General features: G+C 42.4%; 1 protein-coding gene and 1 long non-coding RNA gene across 3 annotated transcripts in view; one reads left to right on the top strand and one right to left on the bottom strand.

Moving 5' to 3' along the window:
* The window catches only part of ehbp1 (EH domain binding protein 1), a 387,240-nt gene that overhangs the window by 304,010 nt on the left and 58,569 nt on the right, over window positions 1-24,661 (top strand). The window contains exons 17-19 of the mRNA XM_078556541.1: window positions 4,093-4,240; window positions 7,710-7,811; window positions 10,922-11,052. Coding sequence (XP_078412667.1) covers window positions 4,093-4,240; window positions 7,710-7,811; window positions 10,922-11,052 — 381 coding nt within the window. The remainder of the gene's footprint in view (window positions 1-4,092; window positions 4,241-7,709; window positions 7,812-10,921; window positions 11,053-24,661) is intronic.
* Window positions 4,070-24,661, bottom strand: part of LOC144689446 (uncharacterized) — an 83,718-nt gene continuing 63,126 nt past the window's right edge. For both annotated transcript variants that reach the window (XR_013578651.1, XR_013578650.1), the window contains one exon: window positions 4,070-4,197. This is a non-coding gene — a long non-coding RNA (uncharacterized LOC144689446). The remainder of the gene's footprint in view (window positions 4,198-24,661) is intronic.

Raw genomic sequence — 24,661 nt, 5'->3', positions numbered from 1 at the left:
ATGTTGAGGAACCAACTAGAGAACAGGCCCTGGAAATAGTGGATGCATTGGTGGTCATCTTCCTAAATTCGATAGACTCTGGAACAGTTTCTACAGATTGGAGGGTAGCTAATGTAACCCCACTATTTAAAAAGGGAGGTAGAGAGAAAACAGGGAATTTTCGACCTGTCAGCCTGACGTCGGTAGTGGGGTAAATTCTAGAGTCCATTATAAAAGATTTAATAGCTGAGCACTTGGAAAACAGTGGCAGAATCGGACAGAGTCAGCATGGATTTATGAAAGGGAAATCATGCTTGACAAATCTACTGAAATTTTGAGAGGATGTAACGAGTAGAGTTGATGAGGGAGAGCCAGTGGATGTGGTTTATTTGGACTTTCAGAAGGCTTTCAACAACGTCCCACATAAGAGATTAGTGTGCAAAATTAAAGCGCATGGGATTGGGGGTAGTGTATTGAGATGGGTAGAAAACTGGTTGGCAGACAGGAAACAAAGAGTAGGAATAAACAGGTCTTTTTTCGAATGGCAGGCAGTGACAAGTCGGGTACCGCAGGGATCGGTGCTGGGACCCCAGTTATTCACAATATATATTAATGATTTAGATGAGGGAACTAAATGTAATATCTCCAAATTTGCAGATGACACAAAGCTGGGTGGGAGGGTGAGCTGTGAGGAGCATGCAGAGATGCTTCAGTGTGATTTGGACAAGCTGAGTGGGCAAATGCATGGCAGATGCTGTATAATGTGGATAAATGTGAGGTTATCCACTTTGGCAGCAAAAACAGGAAGGCAGATTATTATCTGAATGGCAATAAATTGAGAGAGGGGATTGTGCAACGAGACCTGGGTGTCCTCGTACACCAGTTGCTGAAGGTAAGCATGCATGTGCAGTAGGCGGTAAAGAAGGCAAATGGCATGTTGGCCTTCATAGCGAGAGGATTCGAGTACAGGAGCAGGGATGTCTTGCTGCAATTACACAGGCCCTTGGTGAGACCACACCTGGAATAATGTGTGCAGTTTTGGTCTCCATATCTGAGGAAGGATGTACTTGCTATAAAGGGAGTGCAGCGAAGGTTTATCAGACTGATTCCTGGACTGGCGGGACTGACATATCTGGAGAGATTGAGTCGGTTAGGATTATATTCGCTGGAGTTCAGAAGATTGAGGGGGGATCTCATAGAAGCCTATAAAATTCTTACAGAACTAGACAGGGTAGATGTAGGAAGGATGTTCCCGATGGGAGAGTCCAGAACCAGGGGTCACAGTCTGAAGATATGGGGTAAACCATTTAGGACTGAGATGAGGAGAAATTTCTTCACCCAGAGAGTGGTGAACTTGTGGAATTCGCTACCACAGAAAGTAGTTGAGGCCAAAACAATGTGTGCACTGATGTAAAAACAAAAAGCTAAAAGCTACTGCGGATGCTGGAAATCCAAAACAAAAACAGAATTACCTGGAAAAACTCAGCAGGTCTGGCAGCATCGGTGAAGAAAAAAACAGTTGACGTTTCGAGTCCTCATGACCCTTCGGTAGAACTGAAGTATAGTTAGGAGAGAGGTGAAATATAAGCTGGTCTAAGGTGCGGGGCGGGGGAGAGAGAGTCCCTCTCCCCCCGCCCCCCCACCTTAAACCAGCTTATATTTCACCTCTCTCCTAACTATACTTCAGTTCTACCGAAGGGTCATGAGGACTCGAAACGTCAACTGTTTTCTTCTTCACCGATGCTGCCAGACCTGCTGAGTTTTTCCAGGTAAATCTGTTTTTGTATGCACTGATGTGCTGGGCTCCTCCATCATTGAGGATGGGAATATTTGCGGAGCCTCCTCCTCCTCCAGTGAGTTGTTTAATTGTTCATCACCATTCACGACTGGATGTGGCAGGACTGCAGAGCTTAGATCTGATCCGTTGGTTGTGGGATCGCTTAGGTCTGTCTATCACTTTACTGCTTATGGTGTTTGGCATGCAAGTAGCTCTGTGTTGAAGCTTCACCAGGTTGATACCTCATTTTTAGGTATGCCTGGTGCTGCTCCTGGCATGCCCCCCTGCACTCTTCGTTGAGCCAGGGTTGATCCCCTGGCTTGATGGTAATGGTAGAGTGGGAGATATGCCAGGCCACAAGGTTACAGATTGTGCTTGTGTACAATTCTGCTGCTGCTGATGGCCCACACCACCTCATGGATGCTCAGTCTTGAGTTACTAGACCTGTTTGAAATCTGTCCCATTTAGCACGGTGGTAGTGCCACACAACATGATGGAGGGTATCCTCGATGTGAAGGCGGGACTTCATCCCCACAACGACAGTTTGGTGGTCACCAATACTGTCATGGACAGATGCATCTGCTGCAGGCAGGTTGGTGAGGATGAGGCCAAGTATGTTTTTCCCTCTTGTTGGTTCCCTCACCACCTGCCGCAGACCCAGTCTAGCAGCTATGTCATTTAGGACTCGGTCAGTAGTGGTGCTACCGAGCCACTCTTAGTGATGGACATTGAAGTCCCCCACCCAGAGCGCACACTGTGCTCTTGCCACCTAACTAATGTATTTAAATTTATGGTGCTGTTTTTCACAATAGAAATATGTTTATGGTGCTATTATAAACTTATTCCAGATTGTTCAGTAAATCATTGGAGTTCCTTTTTAAGGGAAAAAAACACAATCTCTTTGACTTATAAATATGTATTTATTCACTGGAGACCTTTACACCAAAGGCAGCTTCAACACTACAGCTACGAATAATGGAACGTTGTGCAGTGTGCATACGTGTTAATTTAAATACATTCTATAGAGAATAATAAACACAGGAAGTGCAGGAAATATGCTACAAGTCAGTCAGCACACATAAAGGGAAAAGGCAAGCCAGCATTTTGGATTCAGACCTTCCCTCAGAGTTGAGTTCTAAGGAACAGTCATAACCTAAAAGGCGAGTATTTCCAATATTTTATGTGTTTAAGTTCAGATTTCCAACATTTGTAGTATTTTTTTTGTTCTGAACTGAAGAGTTACAAATGGCTGGGAATGTTGCTACTCCATATTCAAGAGTTTAGATTTAAAAACAGAAATGAGATCTAGTGAAATTTATTATGCAGGCACACAGTACTAATAGAGTAATTTTATCAAATTTGTCTAAGCTATCAGTTGCATGAGTACTAAAGGAAATAGCCATCACTTAATGCAAAAGGGGTATTGCTGTAACTATTATAATGTGTGCCTCTGATCATTCTCTTGGAGGTGTAGACACACACCAATCCCTGTCTCCCCTTTTCAGTTACAATGTTGTCATGAAACATTACTCATACAAAAATCTAAATAGGAAAGGACAACAAATGGTGAGTTCAAAACTTTAAAAAATCAGTGTTCTCTCTTTTAATACTGATTTGTGTAACATCCTTCACATATGTTCTGTTTTATCCCACAACTACATGATGCAGTGGGTGTTGGCCTAAATATTAATGGTAAGTGTAATTGGCCTACAATAACATACACATTGGTTTTCTAATAAACTAATATTTGTTTGAATTGTTTCATTGGCAATAATTTAGACTTGTAATATCAATGCGTTGAGAGATTAAATGAAGAGCATGTCCCCACAGACAACCAGCCAACCCCACACCCTCTTGGGCACTTTGTAGAGTTGTTTCAAGAGTGCTGTTGTTGGTGTGAACACATTATCTGCCTTATCATCTGCGAGAGGATTGCATGCAATAACAAAATAATTTTGGATTGACTAGATGATTAAATTAAATTGTGGATAAGTCTTTTGCATAGACGTAGCAAACTGGAGAGTATTTTCCCAGTGTAATTAAATAACTATCATTATGCTGTAATGGGTGGATAATACTGTGTTGTCAGTTTGCCTCTGTATTAAAATACATATGGCATTAATGAGTTTTGATTTGTAAAATTTAAGTGTAATATTTTTATTTTATCTCCATTTTGAACAATTTCAGGTTATAAAGTAGAATATATCTAGCTACTCCACAGGAAGAATTGTTGATGTGCTGTCTGAAGCATCATGCTTGCTATCATGATGATCAATTTTGGAATGAAATTGCGTTTTTGTCAATTACTGTGATGGCAGCTATTCAATATCTTCCAGCACCAAGATGAAGAGCGACGTCGCCAGTTGAGAGAGAGAGCTCGTCAGCTAATTGCAGAAGCTCGATCTGGTGTTAAGATGTCTGATCTTCCCAGCTACAATGAACTGACAACAGAAAAGTTGAGAGAAAGATCAAAGGCAGCTGGAGGTTAGTGAAATTTAAGACAAGCAACCTCTTACTTGGTTACCAGTATTTTTATTGTATTTGTTATTGTTAAAATAATATACTCTTTAATAAAATCTCAGTACAATCATTACTAGTTACAATCATTACTAGAAGTACAACTAATAAAGGAATTGAAACAAAGGTCCCAATATCAGCAAGGAGGTTGAGGGAAAACTCAACAAGGTCAGGACCTAGAGGCCTTGCCAATCTTAATGTCCAGGATCTTATTTAAATGACCTGGAGACTTCTACCCAACAGCTAACCAAATTAATAGCCTGGCCAGCTGGCAGCAGCTAAGATTGATGTCAGGACATCACAGCTAGGGTCCCGTGGGAACTAGCAGGCCATTTAGCATGATTGTGGGAGGAGAGTGGGTGAATGTGTCAGCAATTGGGTGGCATTTTGCCATAATGGGGAGTGGTGGCATGGTAGGTGGAGGAGAGTGGCGAGGTCTGCCCGTAATCTAGGCAGAGGCGATGATCTGCCCTCAAAGGGGTCAAGGCTTCATTGTGACACCCGGAGGAGTACTCCTGTCCCTTAAGGAAATCGGAAAAAGAAATTAAAACTGACCTCCTGAACCTTGAGCCTCTTCAGGCTCTGGATCCAGTTCCCAACAGGTTTTCCCTGATTGGGGTTACCAACCATCCAGGAATATGTCTGCCAGGGGCTGGCAATCTCCCCTCCCCTGCTCAGGCCTCTGCTTGACATTGTAGATCAGCCTAATAATCAGAGAGTGTTGGACTAAAGAGCAACCAGAAATTGAGGAGCTGTCCCTTCAGATAATCAAATAAATTCTTCCAGGTTGCAAAAGGCGTGAGCAGACTTTGTGTCCATAAAATAACAAAAATAATTTAAGTTGTTGTGCACGATTGCTCTGTGCAATACTTTCTACCCCAGATCCTCAATGCTGCAGGGAAAGGGCTTGCACAAATCCCAGCTATGTCTGTCTTCTGTTCTGAACAACTGTTCGATGCTTGCTACTGATGATATACTGCTTTGTTTTCTCAGCCTCAGCACAGAGGCTTTGCTCGCAGCAAGATGGTTTATCATAACTAACACTGCCACAAAATATGAAAACTTAATTAAAACTCAGACACAGTAGGATAGAAATTGATCTGAGCCCTGAGTTGATGTTGCATGCGGCAATTCAAAATTGGACCTCATGATAAAAACTTGGAGCTAGTTGCCAGAACTCTGTATGCCTCCCAGGCAACTTGCCGCTCACAAGAATTGAATTTCGGGCTGCTTGCCTCACCAGTAGCATTCTTAAGTAAATCCCAGGGTAGGAGGAACAGTAGGAACAGCAACCAAATGCACCCCTGTACAAATTAGGGCATCTGGGACAACTGGCCTCGTTGCTTGGTTTTGGCTGCTTGTTGGGCCACATCTCCAGCATGACACAAGTCTCTACTCATGACAGTGTGCATCTTCCTGGTTGGTCTATGCCTCCAAATTCCCCTGTGCCACTCAGTCACTTGATGCTGCAATTAACATTATAGTTGTTCCTATTCAATGTCTAGAATAGCTTTATTACTGTAATATTAAACTTAACTACTCAACTAAAGAAATTATTTTAGTTAAACATTTTCAATACTTTAATGTTGCTTGTCCCATACATTTCCTCCCTATCTTCTCTCTTCTCTGTTGTAATTCTTTTATTTTAATTTTACTTATTTGCAATTTTACTATTCAAGTTTTTTTAACTAGACTTATTCTCTAACAAACTATTTTCAAATCTATTTCGTGATTACTTTTGTCCCATCTTTTTATATTTATGTTGGGCAATGAACATGGGACTAGAAATCACAAGTACAAAATTCACAAGCTTTGAAGAAGACTAGAGATTAGAGGAAACACTTCTAACGGATAGTGGAAGTCCTCAAAGAGAAAGCAGTTCATGCAGGGTTACCGACTCCCAACAAAATGGAGCTGAATAACTATTTGTTTCGAAGAGAGGTTGAAGATTATGGAGTGATCAGAAATTTCACCCCCCACTGACCCCCCCCACCCCACCCTCCCACAGAGTAGAAAGAGGGATAAATTAACATGGACAGCCTGAACTAGGATGTCCCTAATTCAATTATTTTGAGATATCCTAAGTACATAAGGCTCTAAATAAACAAATGCAAGTTATTTTTCTTTGTTCATCTCGTCAATATACTATTCCAAGCAATGCAGTACCTGAAGAGTTTCTGTAACAAAGCTGTTTGCCTTTTATTTATTCTTTTATGGGATTTGGGTATCACTGGCTAGGCTAGTATTTGTTGCCCATCCCTAGTTGCCCTTGAGAAGGTGGTGGTGAGTTGCCCTCTTGAACCGCTGCAGTCTATGTGGTGTAGGTACACCCACAGTGCTGTTAAGGAGGGAGTTCCAGGATTTTGACCCAGCGACAGTGAGGGAACAGCGATATATTTCCAAATTAGGATGGTGTGTATCTTGGAAGGGATCTTCCAGGTGGTGGTCTATGATTCATTTACTGCCCTTGCCCTTTTAGGTGGTAGAAGTTGTGGGTTTGGAAGGTTTTGTCAGAAGAGGCTTTGATGAGTCACAATTGTATTACCCATTCACACAGTGTTTAAACTATCCCATAAAGTAGATCTCAGATAGCTGGCAGCAATTAAAAGCCAAGCCTACTAAATTTTTTTTTGCCCACTGTCCCTTTTTTTTCTAAGTGGGTCTTCTGAATGTTGCCAGATTTCTTTCGACCATTGAATTGGCTGTTCAATGGGAGCATTCCATTGCTGGAAGTAATGTCACCAGCCTCCTGATATCATTGCACAACAGCACCCACTAATTCCCTGTCCCATGGCAACACTAGGTGCAGACTTCTGATGCTCGTACTTCTTGCATCTGCGCTGACCAGACTATCACCGCGAGTCTGCACTCGTTCACAATATTAGAAGCCACCTGCCAGCCAGTTGACAGAGAGATTGGCTGCACAATTAATAAGTAAATGCAGGAAAGCAAAGCACTTAGGCCTACCCCCTGAGAGCTGGCCAGCAGTGTGAGTGCTTTAAGCATGCACAAAGCTTTGTCAGCTTAACTTCCAACTGCTGATGATGTTTCTAATAACAGAAAAGAGATGAGGGAAGTATACGCTCATTGCTAACATTAACATTTTTAAAACAATTCAGTTGACCACCTCTGCACTTTAAAACTGGATTTTGTACAGCCTGCATATGTTTCTGCTGATACCAACCTACTGATGTTCTCGTGCTTTTCATTGTACTGCACATGTAATGTTGTACAAACACCAATCATGTATGTAATGTCAGTCTTTACAGATGTTCTAAAAGTAAATTTGAGAGTAATAAACTAACAATTTTCATTGCAACACACACTGTCTCACACTTTTGCATAGACTAACATAGAAATACTCATTAATGACAAATGATATGTTCAATGATGCAATGTATCATGATTGCTTTTGCTGATTTTCTTCTTCCTACAGATGATACTGTTGGGGTAGATATTAATGAGGAAGGCGCTGAATACTCTATTTTGGGAGGTGGAGAGGAACATACTAACATTGAAACTGACCTTGATTCTTTTGGTAATTCTAACTATGTTGTGCTGTTTGATCTGCATAAAATGCATATTTTGGTGCTTGCATGAGCTTTTCCTGTCTGTCTTTTCTGTTTTTGATGCATATATACATAGAGACTGAAAATGGAAGCTGCAGCAAAGCTTGAGTTTTTTTAGCAATACCTTGAAACAATACAATATTACAAAATGTGTATACAGTTTATGTACATCAATGGTATCTGTAATTTTGGTTGTCATGGCCCTAGAATTGACATTTATTGCCAATACTGATACAAGCTCACTGCAAGTAGGAAAAACAGTAAATAATGTTGTAGAATTTAGTCAATACACACTTATTTTCACTAGAAAACATTCTCCTACTTCAGAATATTAGATTAGATATATTGTATATTATTTCTTTAACTTTTCCTATTAACTTTCCTTTCCTGAAAGTGGGGTACTGTTCCATAGAACCTGCAGCTCTACTGTACATTATCCAAGTGACCATTCCTTGTGTGGCATTGAATGTTGGCAAATGATCTGATCATGGGAATATTGTAGCCAAACTAATTTTTTCCACTAGGCATTCATATGCAGATACATAATCAGAAGTCACTGGCGATACATAGCATGGTCCCTGCACCAAATCCCAGGGACAGTTAAGAGCGATTAAAGCAACCATTACCATTAATATAGTCCAGGAGAAACTTGGAATCAAGCCTGATACCCTTGGCCCAGTATCACATTGCATGAAATAGTCGCCTGTTTATCAGAGGGGCCAAGGTGCAATAAATTTCAAGTACAATTCTCATCATATAGTGGGTAGATCTTGTTATCTCTGCTCACAGCAAGCTCTCACTTGCAAAACTTTTCTGATTTAATTATTCCATTAGAGATTGGTTTGGATTTGTTTTTTTTAATATCTATGTAATATAAAAATGCCTGTCTGCTCACACTTGCTGCAATTGTAACATTTCTTGTTAACAATGTTCTTATTTATTACCCTGAACTGTGAATCTGTGTTCCCGGCTAAGTCTCTGCAAGGTGGAACTAATCTATTGATTGTGCTTGACTTTCATTGGCTGAGTTTATCATCTGATCAATTATAGCCATGACTCTGGGGTCTATCCAATGGACAGCTGGTAGTGGCCTGTGATGTTGGAGGATAATGGAAGAACCGGGAAGTTGTAGGGAAGTTGTGGCTGCGTAGGGTGACGAAACAGGAGCAGATGTTGAGTTTGCCACTGGCAGATTGAGAAGGGACCCAGGAAACAGGCGGATACACAAGACCAGTTATAGACACTGATTCTCTTTCCAACCTGTCTCCTGCTGCTTAATCTCCACCAAAATACAGAACCATTCCTCTCAATGCGACGAAGTTCCAGGACAAACCATCAGCTGTAAAACCTCAGCACCATGCCACTATCCTGCCAAATCACAGAACCTATATCCTAAGAAAATCTGCACAGGATTTAGTTGTGCCCAGAGGCAGTGACTCCAGTGTAGTGAGGTGAGGTTAAGTTGGGACAATGCCGGGGGTGGATTTATGAAATGGCTTTCCCATGGTGTGGACCTGTATTACTTAAAACAAATATAGGTTTCCCCAGTCAGTGTGGCATTATTAGCAACGCTCTTTTATGCAATACCCTCTTTACAGCTGTAAAATAAAACAAATTCACCCAAACCATGAGACTCCCCTCCCCATGCTTATTTATATAGTTATGTTCCTCATTGTCTCCTCTCCATCTTATGCTCACACTTCATCTCACTAATCTCTTTTATGTTTATCATTTGCTAACAAGCTATCTGGGATCAGTATCTTTCCTCCTTATTTGTCCTGTATCCTTTCACTGCTCCCCATCACCCAGTCGCCACTATTGATTTGTGGCCGATTCCCCTTCATCAGACTCTCTGAAACCCAGTCCTTCCTCTTCCTTTCCGCTGTAACAATTAATTCATTTCAACTACTCAACGGAAACTCTCAAACCTTCACTTTCTGCTGTTCACGTACCAACACTACCCCATCCCAGCTACATTAAGGGTGGCTGCCTAATTTAAATGGAAATCAGGGGCCTTAAGTGAACTGTGTATTACTTGGTAAATGCAGAAGCTCAGTGTTATCACTGTTTCTACCTGTCTGTACTATAAGTTTAAGATAATTATTCTGCCTGAGAAAATTTTACTTTTAGAAGCTGGCAAAAAAAAAATTGCATAAATAGGATCTGATTATGTTCTGGATGGTCGAATAGTGTAACATTCTGTAACTCCACATATTGCATAAAATTGCCTATAAGAATCTTACTGTTTTTTTCATGCACTGTAGATGTGTCATTTTCAGCTTTCACTGAGTTTTCAAATTATTAGTAAGCAGCTTTAACCTATTTTAACTCGAACATTGATGGGTTTGTGAAATTTCAAAATTTTTTGAAATCTTACAGTCTCATTTTTGGGAATTAAATATAGAAAGTGTATTTGAAATATGGCCATTCTGAAACCTTACATTCATGAGTTAATGGCTGGATTCTCCTCTGAATTGCTGCCCATTTTTGAGCCAATTTGAGACTGTAAACAGAGTAAAATGTATTCTTAAAGATTACCAGCTCAAATCCACCTTTAAATATTGCACCTATAATCCTCTTCCTAAAAAAGCCCTAGTGGTTAAGACCTGCCCAAAACCTGCTCTGCCAGATTTTAAGAGTGTCAAGGGGCCATAGCTACCCTTTCACTGCAACACATCAGCTGTTGTAAGGGTGTTGGATATCTCTATCAAAGAGCTGGTACAGGCACGATGGACTGAATGGCCTCCTTCCATGATGCTTCATTCTACGACACTGGGTCAGCAGCAATTTCTTCTTTGTACCAGGTCCACTCTGCTACAAACCTATCAATAGAAGGAAAATCCAAGCCAATGCATTTTATAGTTTGTTTTATCTGAGTGTGAAAACTTTCAGTTTTTGAGAAAGGAGACTTATTCTTAAACTGTTGATGTGTGACTTAGTATTTTCTTTTTTTGTTGCTTCAAATTGGTAGATTTTTGTCTCTGTTGCTAGCATGACTTTTTAAATCACAGCTTTTTTTTAATCTGTCGTTTTCTAACGTATTTAATATTCCCAATTTTATTCTCGCTTGTTAATTTAGGAAGTCAAAATAGCAGGTCAGTTGACATGAAGCTTAAGACACTCATAGAGGCTCAACCACAAGTGGCAAATTCACTATCTACTGCTGTCCAGAAAGTCTCAGCTGACAGTGCAGAACAAGAAGAACTCAAGGTTGGTTAAGAGAACTACATTTTGATGTGCCTGTGGGACTGGTTTTATTGAAATCTGAAAAATGAACACATCTCTGACATTATTAGGTACTCAGAAAAGCTGGACTGGTTATGCTGTTACATTTCTCAATGTTCAGCAGAAACCTGCACTCAAAGTCTGGACTTATCATTATAAGGAAGTGATGAAAGGAACTGGGTGGCAAATTAGGTTAAGTGCTGATATTTATGTTCAAATCTAGCCCAGATCAATGGGATGACAGTTGTCTTTGTTTACTATCTGTCCTGACTGTAAGGGTCCTTCATGAAACGATGTTAGACAAACTGTGTTAAGTACCTAATGGGCCGCAATCTCCTCTGAATTACCTCATCCTACCTCAAATTATCCTTATCCAGACTAAATTACTCTATTCTACACTAAGTGGGATTCTCGAAGAGGTTACGGGATAACTGGTGTGGAAACTGGGAAGATGTCACTGATGTGGTCAGCATCATTCTGAGATTGCAGTCAAGACAGATGTTCATCTTTAAAAAATGCCACTTAAAGGGGACAGTGTGACATTGGACAGAAGGGATAGGAACACGCTGGGGAAAGACAATATTCCTACCCTGCTGGAAGAAAAAGCAAGTGGAGTATTATATTGGTTTCGAAGTTCAGCTGTATCTTTGCCTAGAATTTGAATTGTGCTTAAAACATGCTGCATACATCTAATGAAACTGGCAGCAGAACCACGGCAAAATTGACACATTGATCCCCTTATGATAACAGTCATCACCAAAACACATGATCTTGTCATTATCACATTGATGTTTGTGAGATCTTGCTGTGCACCAGTTGACTGCTGTGTCCTACATTACAACAGTGAGTACACTTTTTAAAAATAAAATTATTTGATTGGTTGTGATGCACTTTGGGATGTCGAAGGTTGCGAAAGATGCTTAGTGAAAAGAAGAGACTTAGTATTTGAGTTTTAGGAGTGGCAGAGTCCTTACTTCCTAACCACGGACTTACAGGTTCAATCCCTGGAACTGAAACAATTCTAATCTGCATGTCACAGTTGTGATGAACTTTCTCAGCTGTTCTCCTGCTTGGAATTCCTCAAAAAAAATGAATCATTCTACCTAGAAGGCATTAAAAACTAGCATTGTCTGCTCACCCTGCTGGAATTCTCAGTGGTCAGTCATACAGGAGTGAGATTGGCCTCAACTCTGAACTAAATGGGGCAGTCAATTATCCTGGCATCTCGGCTGAAGAGGTTTGTGTGTGTTACAGGGAAGCATGGACGGGTGGAGAAAAATTATAAAACTGGAAAACTGAGATGGTCTTTCATAACCAAAATCATGGCAGTGAAATATCCTTCCGAAGTCTTTCCCCTGCTGCCCTATCAGATGCGGCTGCTTTTGACTGAACCTGCAAGCTTCTCCCTGCAAGTTCCTTGTATTCTCTACCACTGACTCTCCTCAAGCAACAACTCCAACTGCCTGTTCCACTAATCAGCTTTCCCAGCTAATTTCCTGCAGGTTGACCCCTCTCTCATTTCTTCTCCATACTATACACTTCTCCCAGCCCCAATCCACAACTGTGCTGGCAGATTGCCAGTCACTGCCTGCTCTGTATCATCCACTAGAAACATTTGCTGCTTTGTGACCATGCCCATTACTGTCATTGTGATGCCTACAGAAGCTTGACTTATAAATTGTGATTCCTTCTCCTCGTGATTCTTTAGACTCCCCAACCTGCTATAGTTTCCATCATTAAACCCCCTCATACCCCACTACACTCACCAGGGGAGTTCTCCTAGTGTCCAATATTTATCCCTTACCTAACTAAAACAGATTAATTAGTCACTATCTCATTGTTGTCTGTGGGATCTTGCTATGCATAAATTAGCTTTCTATTTCCCTACAACAGAGATTATACTTCAAAAGTACAGCACTCTAGAATGCCCTAAGGTCATGAAAAGAATCGCATAAAGTTCATTATTAATGCTCCATGGCTATCCTGGTTGGTAAGGATAACGCTGTTCTCCTCTGTCCCCTGAAGAACTGCTTCTTCAAACCACTTATACCTCAATTGTCAACAACTTATTATTCTCTCCAGGATTGAAACCATCCATGCAGCTGCTTCTGTTGCTACCTTTCCATTCTCTCTTTCCCCTTCTCCCAGTTGACCTCTACCATTCTGCTGTTTTATTTCCATCTCCCACCATCCAACTGTATCCAAACTTACCTCTTCCATGACATCTTCTTCCTGCTTCCTTTATTCTTATGCTTTGACCATTCAAACCACCCCCCCCCCTTAAAAACACTGTCATTAATTCCCCCCTACCCTCTAAACAGTCCCTTCAACATCAGCCCTCTCCAATTACCACCATATCCAAAACCTTCATTTCGTAATAAAATCCTCAAACATATCGACACCTCCCAACATTTTTCACTGGTCCAAAAGCCTGCTGTTTGAATCCCATGAGTCCTGCTTACGCTCTGCCTATAGTACAGAGACTGCCATAGCCAAAGTCACAAATGACATCTGCAGTGATTGAAGGTGATGTTATTGACTGTCACAGTGACTGCGATGTGTTATTGCTCCTGTCCACTTCAATCTATTCTGTGACACATCATATTTCATCACTGTTCTCTGTTGTCCAGCTCCGTGGGCCTGCTCTTGAGCGGTTCCAGTTCTGGAGTGGATCCTGTCTTTGAGTGGTTCCATTCCTGCCTATCTGAACAGAGACAGCTATGGTTTTTCTCCTCACTCCCACTGTAGTGTCACCTTTAGAGCCTCCCAAGGATCTATCCAAAAGTTCTCCTTACCTTCTTTCATTCACATGGTGACATCATCTGCAGCTTTGTCTTGCGTGTATTCCAGGTATAGGTACACCCAACTTAACCTCTTTGCCACATCCTTTGATCTATCACAAGTCTTAGGTGAGTCACAACTTCAACAGTGAGGAGGATAGTAAAAGACTTCAAGAGGACGTACATGGACAGGCTGGTGGAATGGACATACAGATGGCCGGTGAAATTTAACGCAAAGAAGTGTGAAGTGATATATTTTAGTAGGATGAACGAGGAGAAGCAATGTAAAATAAAGGATACAGTTCTAAAGGGGGTGCAAGAGGAGAGAGGCCTGGGAGTAATGCACACAAATCATCGAAGGTGGCAGGACAGGCTGTGAAAGTGGTTTAAAGTGTATACAGGATCCTGGATTTATTAGCAGAGGCAAAGAGTACAAAAGCAAGGAAGTTTTAGTGAACGTTTTTAAAACACTGGTTTAGACTCGACTAGAGTATTGTGTTCAATTATAGGCACCACACTTGAGGGCAGACATGACAGCATTGGAGAGGAGGCAGATAAGATTTATGAGAGTGGTTCTAGGGAGGAGGGTCTTCAGTTGTGTGGTTGGATTGGAGTAACTGGGGCAGTTCTCCTTGGAGAATGCTGAGGGGAGATTTGATAGAGGTATTCAAAATCATGAGAGACCTCGACAGAGTAGATAGGAAACTGTTTCCAATGGCGAAGGGTCGAAAAGGAGAGGACGCAGATTTAATGTGAATGACAAAGAAACCAATAGCGACATGAGGAAAATGTTTCTTATGCAGTGAGTGGTTATGATCTGCAATGCACTGCCTGAGTGTGTGATGGAGGCAGATTCAATCGAGGCTTTCAAAAGAAAATTAGATAATTATTTGAATAGAAAACATGGAGAAAAGTTGATCAAGGGACTCGCCAAGTTACTCTTGCAGAGAGCCAGTGTAAATACGTTGGGCTGAATGGCCTTCCTCGCTGCTGTAACCGTTTTATAATTCTATGAACAGAACATCAGAAACCCAGAGCCATATTGTCCAGCACCGGGAACTCCATTCCGTTATCACTGACTCTGTTCTTGTCCAGCCACTTACCTGAAATTGAAACACACTGTGCAAAACTTTGGTGTCCTATTTAACCCTGAACTGACCATCAGGTTCCCCATCCTATCCATTACTAGGCTGCTTTCTACTCCTCTTCATAATTACCCCTACGTCAGCCCGTCTTGTCACAGAAACTTTGACCCTTTCTTTGGTGCCCTCCTCTGAACACCCCTCCCCCTCTATTCTCCACCAACTCCTAGCCTAAAATGCAACCACCCATATCCTTCCCTGCAATAAGAAGTCCTGCTCTGCTATCACCTTCATGCTTGCTATTCCATATTGTCTCCCTACCTCATAAAAGATTACATTTAGAGTGCTTGTCCCCATTTGCAAATCCTTGGTCTTGTCCACCCTTTATCTGCAGCCTCTCAAAACCTTTGTCCCCACATTCACCCCATCCTCCAATTCTCATCCTTTTTGTGCCTCCTCCCCGTTAATCTCATTGTTTTCAGACACCTCGCCTTCCACTGTGGAATGCCCTCTCTAAATCTCTCCGCCTCTGCTTTTCTCTCTGACTTTTAAGAAAAACCTACTCAAAATCTATCTTCTCAATCACCTCTCCTAATCTAACCCTCCATGTTCAATATTTCTTTTCTTCCACTGCCCCATAAAGTATCTTGGGGCAGTTCCTGTGGTAACGGTGTTACATATCGCCCTATATTTGAATGTAAGTGGCTATTATTGAATCAGCTAATATTCTGTACAATTCTCCAGCTTTACGGTTTATAATCATAAAGTCGCTTAGTAGTACAGAACTTGAATATTGTTGAAAAGAGACATGTTGCCAAAGCTTCTCATCTTGCACTCATCAGGACAAATGCAAGAATGCCAAATTTCAAATGATCACAACAGTTTATACCACAGGAGAAAAGGGTGCTGATTGGTTGGCAAGTTGAGTCTGATTGGGTGAGGCATTGCCATGCAGAAAGCAACGGTTCAAAAAAGATGCAAGGCTTGAACACATTGAGTTCTGTTGAAGAGTCATACGGACTCGAAACGTTAACTGTGTTCCTCTCCGCAGATGCTGTCAGACCTGCTGAGTTTTTCCAGGTATTTTTATTTTTGTTTTGAACATATTCCTTTTGTTTACAGAGAACGGGTCCCTCTGTATGAATGTATGTTGCTTCTAGCAAGTGTAAATGAACCACATTATGAGCTCGACCGATTATGTTAAACTGATTGTTAGCATAGCTATTAGTGCACTCAGGATTGTTCAGGAATCACATCTAACAGTAAACGTTTCATTTTGGGTTTTGCAAGTGTGGGCTGGTTGAGTACACTCTGTACTCTGCCTATTACGAACATCTGAAGGAACATGCTGTTTGAATTGATCAGCCAATCACTGGGACATATGGCCTGACATTGCACTGGCACTGTAATTCATGCATGAGGTTGCTGAATTACGTGGTGGGCAGATCGTCCTTTTGGACTGATGACAGAAACCTGTTAGTGGAAAATTGTTCACTGTGTATCGCACAAATGGGTCAAAGGCTGTCATTTTCGGACCTGAAAAGTGCCTGGTCTACCTCAAATTACCCTGTAAAGGCAAAGTACCTCAAAAATTTTCACAGTTCGTTGGCTGCATTAGAACAACTAGAATTGACACAAGAGAATGAAATCTCATTGCCAGGACAAATCTGACCCATCCCAGAAGCACATCAGAAACTAGATTGACATGTGTGCACCTGATGAAAGAGAGCTGGGTCTTCACCCTTTGTCCAAAAGGGCTATTGTGCATCCCAAAGGCAATACAATATGCTAGCTACAAATAAAATAGCATTGTCATTGCACCAGCCCAAGTCAGTGTTGTTACATTGCTCTATTAGGTCCATTCGAAGTAAATTAAATTCACTTTCTTGGTGGGCTTCATTCATTCCAAATGCTGTGAACAGAGAATTTTTAGAAGTTGAATTTGCAGTGATTAAGAAAAAACAATGGGTATCGCACATCACCCTGTAGCATATAGCCTTCATTGAGATCCACTTTACATCATTATAAAATGGAGCTTACTTTTTATTTTAACTCTGCACACTACCTTGATGGCTCAGGCCATCAGAGAAGTAATGTACAGTGAAATAAACAGACCAAAAGATGACAGATTCATTTCCAAGTGTGATCTGAATCAGTGCAGCAGTAAATGTGGCTTCATTGTCCTTTCCCTGGGGAGGTGAAAGTCAGCATGTTCTGACCTTTTTTCATTGACTCTGGTTGGAAAGTTTGCATGTATGAATAGGGTCAGGCCCTATTCATCCCTTCCCCCACCCCCATGGTAGGATAGCCAGATTTAATGTCTTTCTCATGTGAACAATGGCCAATTGGGCTTCAGAACAGAGTGCACACGTAATTGTACGCCAGCATGAGTCAGTGCTTTTAGTGGAGGAGAAAATTACATGGAGATGCAGTGGCAAACATTTAATGAGATACATCATAACACTCAGCAAAAAAGTACATTCCAGTGACAAAAAAAAGCTCTAGAGGTAGGACACACCATCCGTGGCTAACTAAGGAAGTTAAAGATAGTATCAAATTGAAAGTAAAAACATAAAATTCCATGAAGATTAGTGGCAGGTCAGAAGATTGGACAGAATATAAAAAACAGCAAAGAATGATCAAAAGAATAATAGGAAGTTAGAAATTAGAGTACAAGAGAAAGCTAGCCAGAAATATAAAAACAGATGGTAAGAGTGTCTATAGATATTTAAAAAAGAATAGAGTAACTAAAGTGAGCGTTGGTCCTTCAGAGAGAGAGTCTGGGGAATTAATAATGGGAAATAAGGAAATGGTGGATGTATTGAACAGATATTTTATGTCTGTCTTTGCTGTAAAGGAAACAAATAACATTCCAGAAACTATTGTTAATCAAGAGGTGAAAGGGAGGAAGGAACTTAAAACAATTCCAATCACCAGAGAAAGGGCACTGAGAAAATTATTAGAACTAAAAGCTGACAAGTCTCCAGGTCCTGATGGACTTCATCCTGGAGCCTTAAAAGAAGTACCTGCTGGGAGAGTAGAATAATTGGTTCTAATTTTCCAAAATTGTCCAGATTCTGGAAAGGTTCCACTAGATTGTAAAATAGCGAATGTAATACCTCTATTTAAGAAAGGAGGGAGACAGAAAGCAGAAAACTACAGGCCAGTTAGGCTAATGTTTGTCATAAGGAAAATGCTGGAATCTATTATTAAGCAGGGCACTAAGAAAATCTCAAAGCAATCAGGCAGGATCACAGTGGCTTTATGAAAGGCAAATTGTATTTGATTAATTTATTAGCATTCTTTAAGAAAGTAACAAGCAAGTTGGATAAAGGAGAACCTATAGAAGAGATGTGGTGTACTTAGATTTCCAGAAGGCACTTGACAAGGTGCCACATCAAAGGTTACTATACAAAATAAGAGCTCATGGTGCAGGAGGTAACATATTAGCATGGATAAAAGATAGGTTAGTAAACAGGAAACAGAGTAGGTATAAATGGGTCATTTTCGGTTTGGCAAGATGTAACGAGTGGAGTGCCACAAAGCCTCAATTATTTGCAATCAGTGACTTGGATGATGGGATCGAATATATAGTTGCTAAATTTGCTAATGACACAAAGATAGGAAGGAGAGTAACTTGTGAAGAGGACATAAGGAGTCTGAAAAAGGATATAGATAGGTTAAGTGAGTGGGCGAAAATTTGGCAGATGGAGTATAATGTGGGAAAGTGTGAACTTGTCCACTTAGGCAGGAAGAATAGAAAAGTGGCATATTATTTAAATGGAGAGAGTTTGCAATACTCTGCGGTACAGGGGGACCTGGGTGTCCTGGTACATGAATCACAAAAAGTTAGTATGTAGGTGCAGCAAGTGATTGGGAAGGCAAATGGAATGTTGGTGTTTATTCGAAAGGGAATGGAATATATAAGTAGGGAAGTTTTGCTACAGTTGTATAGGGTGTTGGTGAGGCCATATCTAGAGTACTGTGTTCAGTTTTGGTCTCCTGGCTTAAGAAAGGATATAATTACATTAGAAGCAATTCAAAGAAGGTTCACTCGACTGATTCCTTGGATGGGTGGGGTGGGGGAGATTATTATGCGGAAAGGTTGAACAGGCTGGGGCTGTACCCATTGGAGTTTAGAAGATTGAGATATGATCTTATTGAAACATATAAGATCCTGAGGGGACTTGAGAGAGTGGATGCTGAAAGGATGTTTTCCTCCTCTGGAAGAGACTAGAACTAGGGAACATAGGGCAGAATTTTCTGTGCCTGTTGGTGTTGGGCATCATGGTGGGTGTGAGCGGACAATATGGCAGGAAGACCAAAAATCGGTTTCACGCCATTGTAAAACAATTTGCAATTGTCCGCTCCGCCCGTCAATGACGGGCCATAGTTCCTGATAATTCCTGCTGCCGGATATCAGGAACTTCACTTTCATACATCTGCATATCATTATAAGCCCTGTACATAAGTGATGTGCACCTGGTGAGCTGCACTTTGCTCAGAACTTTGAGGTTTGTTTGTCTACCTTGCTTCGGGCAGCACTCACAATCATCAGCACCAGACTTCACAGGCAGCACCACATCAGTTTTAGGGGGGCTCACAGGCAGGTCTCCACCTACCAGGCCAGACGTAAGGCAGGGGTGGCTTTTCAATGGCTGCGGGGCTAAGTGTTGTTTTGGGAAGAGGGAGAAGGGACCTCAGGCAAAGGAAGAAGCTGCAGGGTGAGGGCTGTACTGAGGAAAGGGGTACCCCAGGGTGTGTGTGGGGGCACACATTGATCTTTGCAAGTCTCAAGATGATGAGAGCTGAGGAGACCGTCTCCAGAGGAGATAAGGCCAGATGGAGATGTGAGACTGTGTGCGAGAGAGTGAGTGGTGATGTTCCTTGAGCTGGCAGTGAGTGAGATGCCAGTGAATATGTGATGGGCTTGCGGGTGTGAGAGTTTAGAGTGCTGAGTTGGTTGCCTTACCCTGGCAGCACGGATGAGATCATTCATCCTCTCTCTGCACTGTATGACCAACTTCTTCTGTGCAGCGTTGGCACTGACCACCACTGCCACTGCCTCCTAAGCTGGAGTGGTGAGATTGCTGGATCTCCTGCGGCCAGAGCGGGACCCGGAGTGAGGAAACTGTGAGGTAACGGCGTGGCGGGTGATTCATTGGTTGCCCACCAGTGAGGCAGCATGTTTCCTGTGGCTGCATAATTAATGAGGCAGGTATGGGACGAGACGGTGTGAAAAGCTGCCATTGCGGCCAGCAAGTAAAACGTCCTTTTTCCCACCTGGTACTGCACTTAGTGCAAATCTGGGACGATTCTGCCCATAGTTTAAAACTAAGGGCTCTTCCATAAGATGGAGGTGAGCATTTTTCTTCTTTCAGAGGGTTGTGAGTGTGTGGAACTCTCTTCCCCAGCGAGCAGTGGAGGCAGAGTCATGGAATGTTTTTAAGGTGGGGGGGAAATAGATTTTTGATTAACAAGGGAGTCTAAAGGGTATCAGGACATCAGGAAAGTGCAGTTGAGGCCACAATCAGATCAGCCATGATCTTATTGAATAGCGAAGCAAGTTCGAGGTGTTGAATGACCTACTCCTGCTCCTGCTCCTGCTCCTGGCTCAGTTGGCTGGATGGCTGGTTTGTGATGCAGAGACACGCCAACAGCACGGGTTTAATTCCTGTACTGGCCTGAGGTCATTCCTGAAGGCTCCGCCTTCTCAACCTCGCCTGAGGTGCGGTGACCCTTGGTTTAAGCTCACCACCAGTTGTCTCTCTCTAATAAAAGAGCAGCCTATGGTACCCTGGGACTACGGTGACTTTCCTGCTCCTAATTCGTATATTTGTATGTTAGTAGAGTGTACAGCACGGACAGGCCATTTGGCCCTACCAGGCCATCCCAGCATTTATGCTCCACTTGACCCCTCTCCCATCCTTCATCTAACTTTAATAGCAGCATAACTGTTCATTTCTTCTTCACGCACTTATCTAGAGTGCCCTTGAATGAATCTATACTGTTTGCTTCAGCTACTTCTTGTGGCAAAAAGTTCCACATTTTCACCACTGTATAGGTAAAGAAAAGCTTCCTGAATTGCCTATTTGACTTATTAATGACTATTATGGCCACTAGTTCTGATGTCCTCACAAGTAGAAAGATTTCCTCCACAACAAACATAAGAAAGACTTGCATTTAAATAGCACCTTGCATGACCGCTAGACATCTCAAAGTACTTTACAGCCAATGAAGTGGTTTTTTGAAATGTTGTCACTGTTGTAGGAAATATAGCAGGCAATTCGTGCACAGCAAGCTCCCACAAACAGCAATGTATGACTTGTGATAATCTGTTGTTGTGATGTTGATTGACGGATAAATATTGTCCAGGACACTGGGTATAACTCCCCTGCTCTTCTTTGAAAGAGTGCCTTGGAATAGTGCCTGAGTGGGCAAAACTGGACCATGCCTCATCCAAAAGGCAACAATGCAGCACAACCCCAGTCCAACACCAGAGTGTCACCTTGATTTTTGTGCTTAAGTCCTGAAGTGGGACTTGAACCTTGTGACTCAGAGACAAAAATGCTACCCACTGAGGCACGACTGACAAAAAAATGACACAAAAGGAGATGCCAGAAATCTGAAATAAAACAGAAAATGATGAAAACACTCATCTGGTCAGGCAGCATATGTGGAGGGAAAAACACTTTGGGTTGATAACCTTTTGTCACAACTGGTAAAAGTTAGAAATGTAATAGATTTTGAGCAAATAAAAAGGGAAGGTCTGTGATCAGGTGGAAGACAGGAGATTAAATGACAAAAGGGATGATGGTGCAAGACAAAAAGAGGTGGTAATGGGGCAGATAAAGAAACAAAAGATGTGTCTAAATGAGGCGTGAATGGCTGGGTCTAGAGCGGGCGTGAATGGCTGGGTCTAGAGCGGGCGTGAATGGCTGGGTCTAGAGCGGGCGTGAATGGCTGGGTCTAGAGCGGGCGTGAATGGCTGGGTCTAGAGCGGGCGTGAATGGCTGGGTCTAGAGCGGGCGTGAATGGCTGGGTCCAGAGCGGGCGTGAATGGCTGGGTCCAGAGCGGGCATGAATGGCTGGGTCTAGAGCAGGCGTGAATGGCAGGATGAGGAACAGCTGCCATCTGAAAGCTAAAACAAGCGAGAAACTAAACTAAAACCGAAGTCTGCAAAGAGAAAGGAAACAAAATGAGGGAAGAGATTACGGTCTGAAATTGTTGAACTCAGTGTTGAGTCCAGAAGGCTGTAAAGTGCCTAATCGAAAGATAACGTACTATTCCTTGAGCTCACATTGAGCTTCATTGGAATGCTACAGGAGACCGAGGTCATCGTGAGAGCAAGGTAGAGAATTAAAATGACAGGCAATCGGAAGCTCGGGATCATACTTAAGGACTGAACGCAAGAACACGACAAAGGAGCAGGAGTAGATCATATGGCCCATCAAGCCTGCTCCACCATTCAATATGATGGTGGCTGGTCTTGGGCTTCAACTCCACTTCCTTGCCCATTCCCCATAGCCCTCGATTCTCTGAGAGACCAAAACTCCATCTTTTCCAGTCTTAAATGTATTCAACGATGGAGCACCCACATATGCCCCTCTGGGGTAAAGAATTCCAAAGGCTTACAATCCTTTGAGTGAAGTAATTTCCCCTTATCTCAATCCCAAATGATTGACCCCTTATCCTGAGGCGGCGCCCCCGTGTTTTAGATTTTCCAACTATTGGAAACAATCTAGCACACGGAGAGTGGATCTGTGTGAGAAGGATGACGGGAGATAAAAACCAGCGGCAGAAAGGGAGGCCCAACACACGGAGAGCGGATCTGTGTGAGAAGGATGACGAGAGATAAAAACCAGCGGCAGAGAGTCCCTTCAACCTGTCAGAGCCGAAGTGTGACATCAGAGGAAAACAGGTAGGTGATTGGTGGGTATCTCTTCCGTGTCTCTTTTGATTGGCCAAGTGGTTTAAATCAGAAGACATTATTGCTGAGGAGTACAGTTAAGAAATTAACTTTTAAAATATTTAACATCCAAATTAACTAATTAAGTAGAATAGAGATGGCTGGGCAGGCAATGTGTTGCAGCTGCAGTATGTGGGGCTGGTGAGCGCCAGTGCAATCCACGGTGACCACATCTGCAGCAAGTATTGGCTGCTCGAGGAACTTCGGCTCAGAGTTGATGAGCTGGAGTCCGAGCTGCGGACACTGCGACACATCAAGGAGGGAAGAGTTACTTGGATACTGTGTTCCAGGAGACATTCACACCCCTTAGATTAATTACATCAAATTCGGACCATGGTCAGGGACAGGAGGGTATGACTGCGAGTGAGGTAGGTACGGGGATCCAGAATTTAGCTTTGGAGGAGCCTCATATAGTGTCCTTGTCCAATAGGTACAAGATTCTTGCTCCCAGTGTGGACGAGGGCACAGACTGCAGGGAGGATGAGTGAACTGACCACAGCATTGTGGTACAGAGTGCTATTCAAGTGGTTGGGGAGGGAAGAGAAATGTAGTAATAGGGTTGTTTTCCTTAGAGCAGAGAAGGCTCAGGGGGAACCTGATAGAGGTATACAAAATTATGAAGGGCATAGATAGGGTAGATGGGAAGAAACTTTTCCCCTTAGCAGAAGTGTCAATAACCAGGGGGCATAGATTTAAAGCAAGGGGTAGGAGGTTTAGAGGGATTTGAGGAAAGTGGTTGGAATGTGGAACACACTGCCTGGGGGGGTGGTAGAGGCAGGAACCCTCACAACAGTTAAGAAGTATTTAGATTGGCATTTGAAACGCCATAGCATACAGGGGCCAGGTGCTGGAAAATGGCATTAGAATAAATAGGTGTTTGATGGCCGGCACGAACACGATGGGCAGAAGGGCCTGTTTCTGTGCTGTATGGCTCTATGACTCTAATAGCATAGTTAGGGGAATAGATACTGTTCTCTGCAGCAAAGACAGAAAGCCCCAAAGGCTGTGTTGCCTATCTGGTGCCAAGGTTAAGGACATCTCTTCTGGGCTGGAGAGGAACCTGGAGTGGGAGGGGAAAGATCCAGTTGTCGTGATCCACACAGGTACCAAAAATATAGGTAGGATATATTACTTCCAAGTCCACGCGCACTTATCTTGCCTATTAACCTTTTGTGTGGCACTTTACCAAAGCCCTTTGGAAATCCAGGTATACTACATCTACTGGTATCTACCTTACTAGTTACGTCCTCAAAAAAACTCCAATAAATTTGTCAAATAGAATTTCCCTTTAGTAAAACCATGTTGACTTGTCCTTTTTTCAAAGCGTGTTAACACTTCCTTAATAATAGATTCTGGCATTTTCCCAACAACAGATGTTAGGTTCACTGGCCTGTAGACCCTGTTTTCTCTCTCCCTCCATTCTTGAAAAGTGGAGTAACATTTGAAAGGAGGCGTTCTGCAAATTGATCACTCCCCAATCTTCATTTGGCCGCCCAGTACAGGGCAGACTGCATTGTGAGCAGCGGATACAGTAGACTAAATTGAAAGAAGTGCGTGTTAATTGCTGTTTCACCTGGAAGGAGTGTTTGGGGCCTTGGATGGTGAGGAGAGAGAGGTGAAAGGGCTGGTGTTACACCTCCTGTTCTTGCAAGGAAAGATGCTGTGGGAAGGGCACAGGGTGTTGGAGGTGATTAAAGAATAGACGAGAGTGTCGTGGAGGGAGCAGTCCCTTCCTGGGAGGGGAGGGGAAGATGTGTTTTGT

This window comes from Cetorhinus maximus, chromosome 14, assembly GCF_964194155.1.
Source record: "Cetorhinus maximus chromosome 14, sCetMax3.hap1.1, whole genome shotgun sequence".
NCBI lineage: Eukaryota > Metazoa > Chordata > Chondrichthyes > Lamniformes > Cetorhinidae > Cetorhinus > Cetorhinus maximus.
The sequence above is the reverse complement of the archived record's forward strand: the minus strand, read 5'-3'. Positions and strand labels throughout refer to the sequence as shown.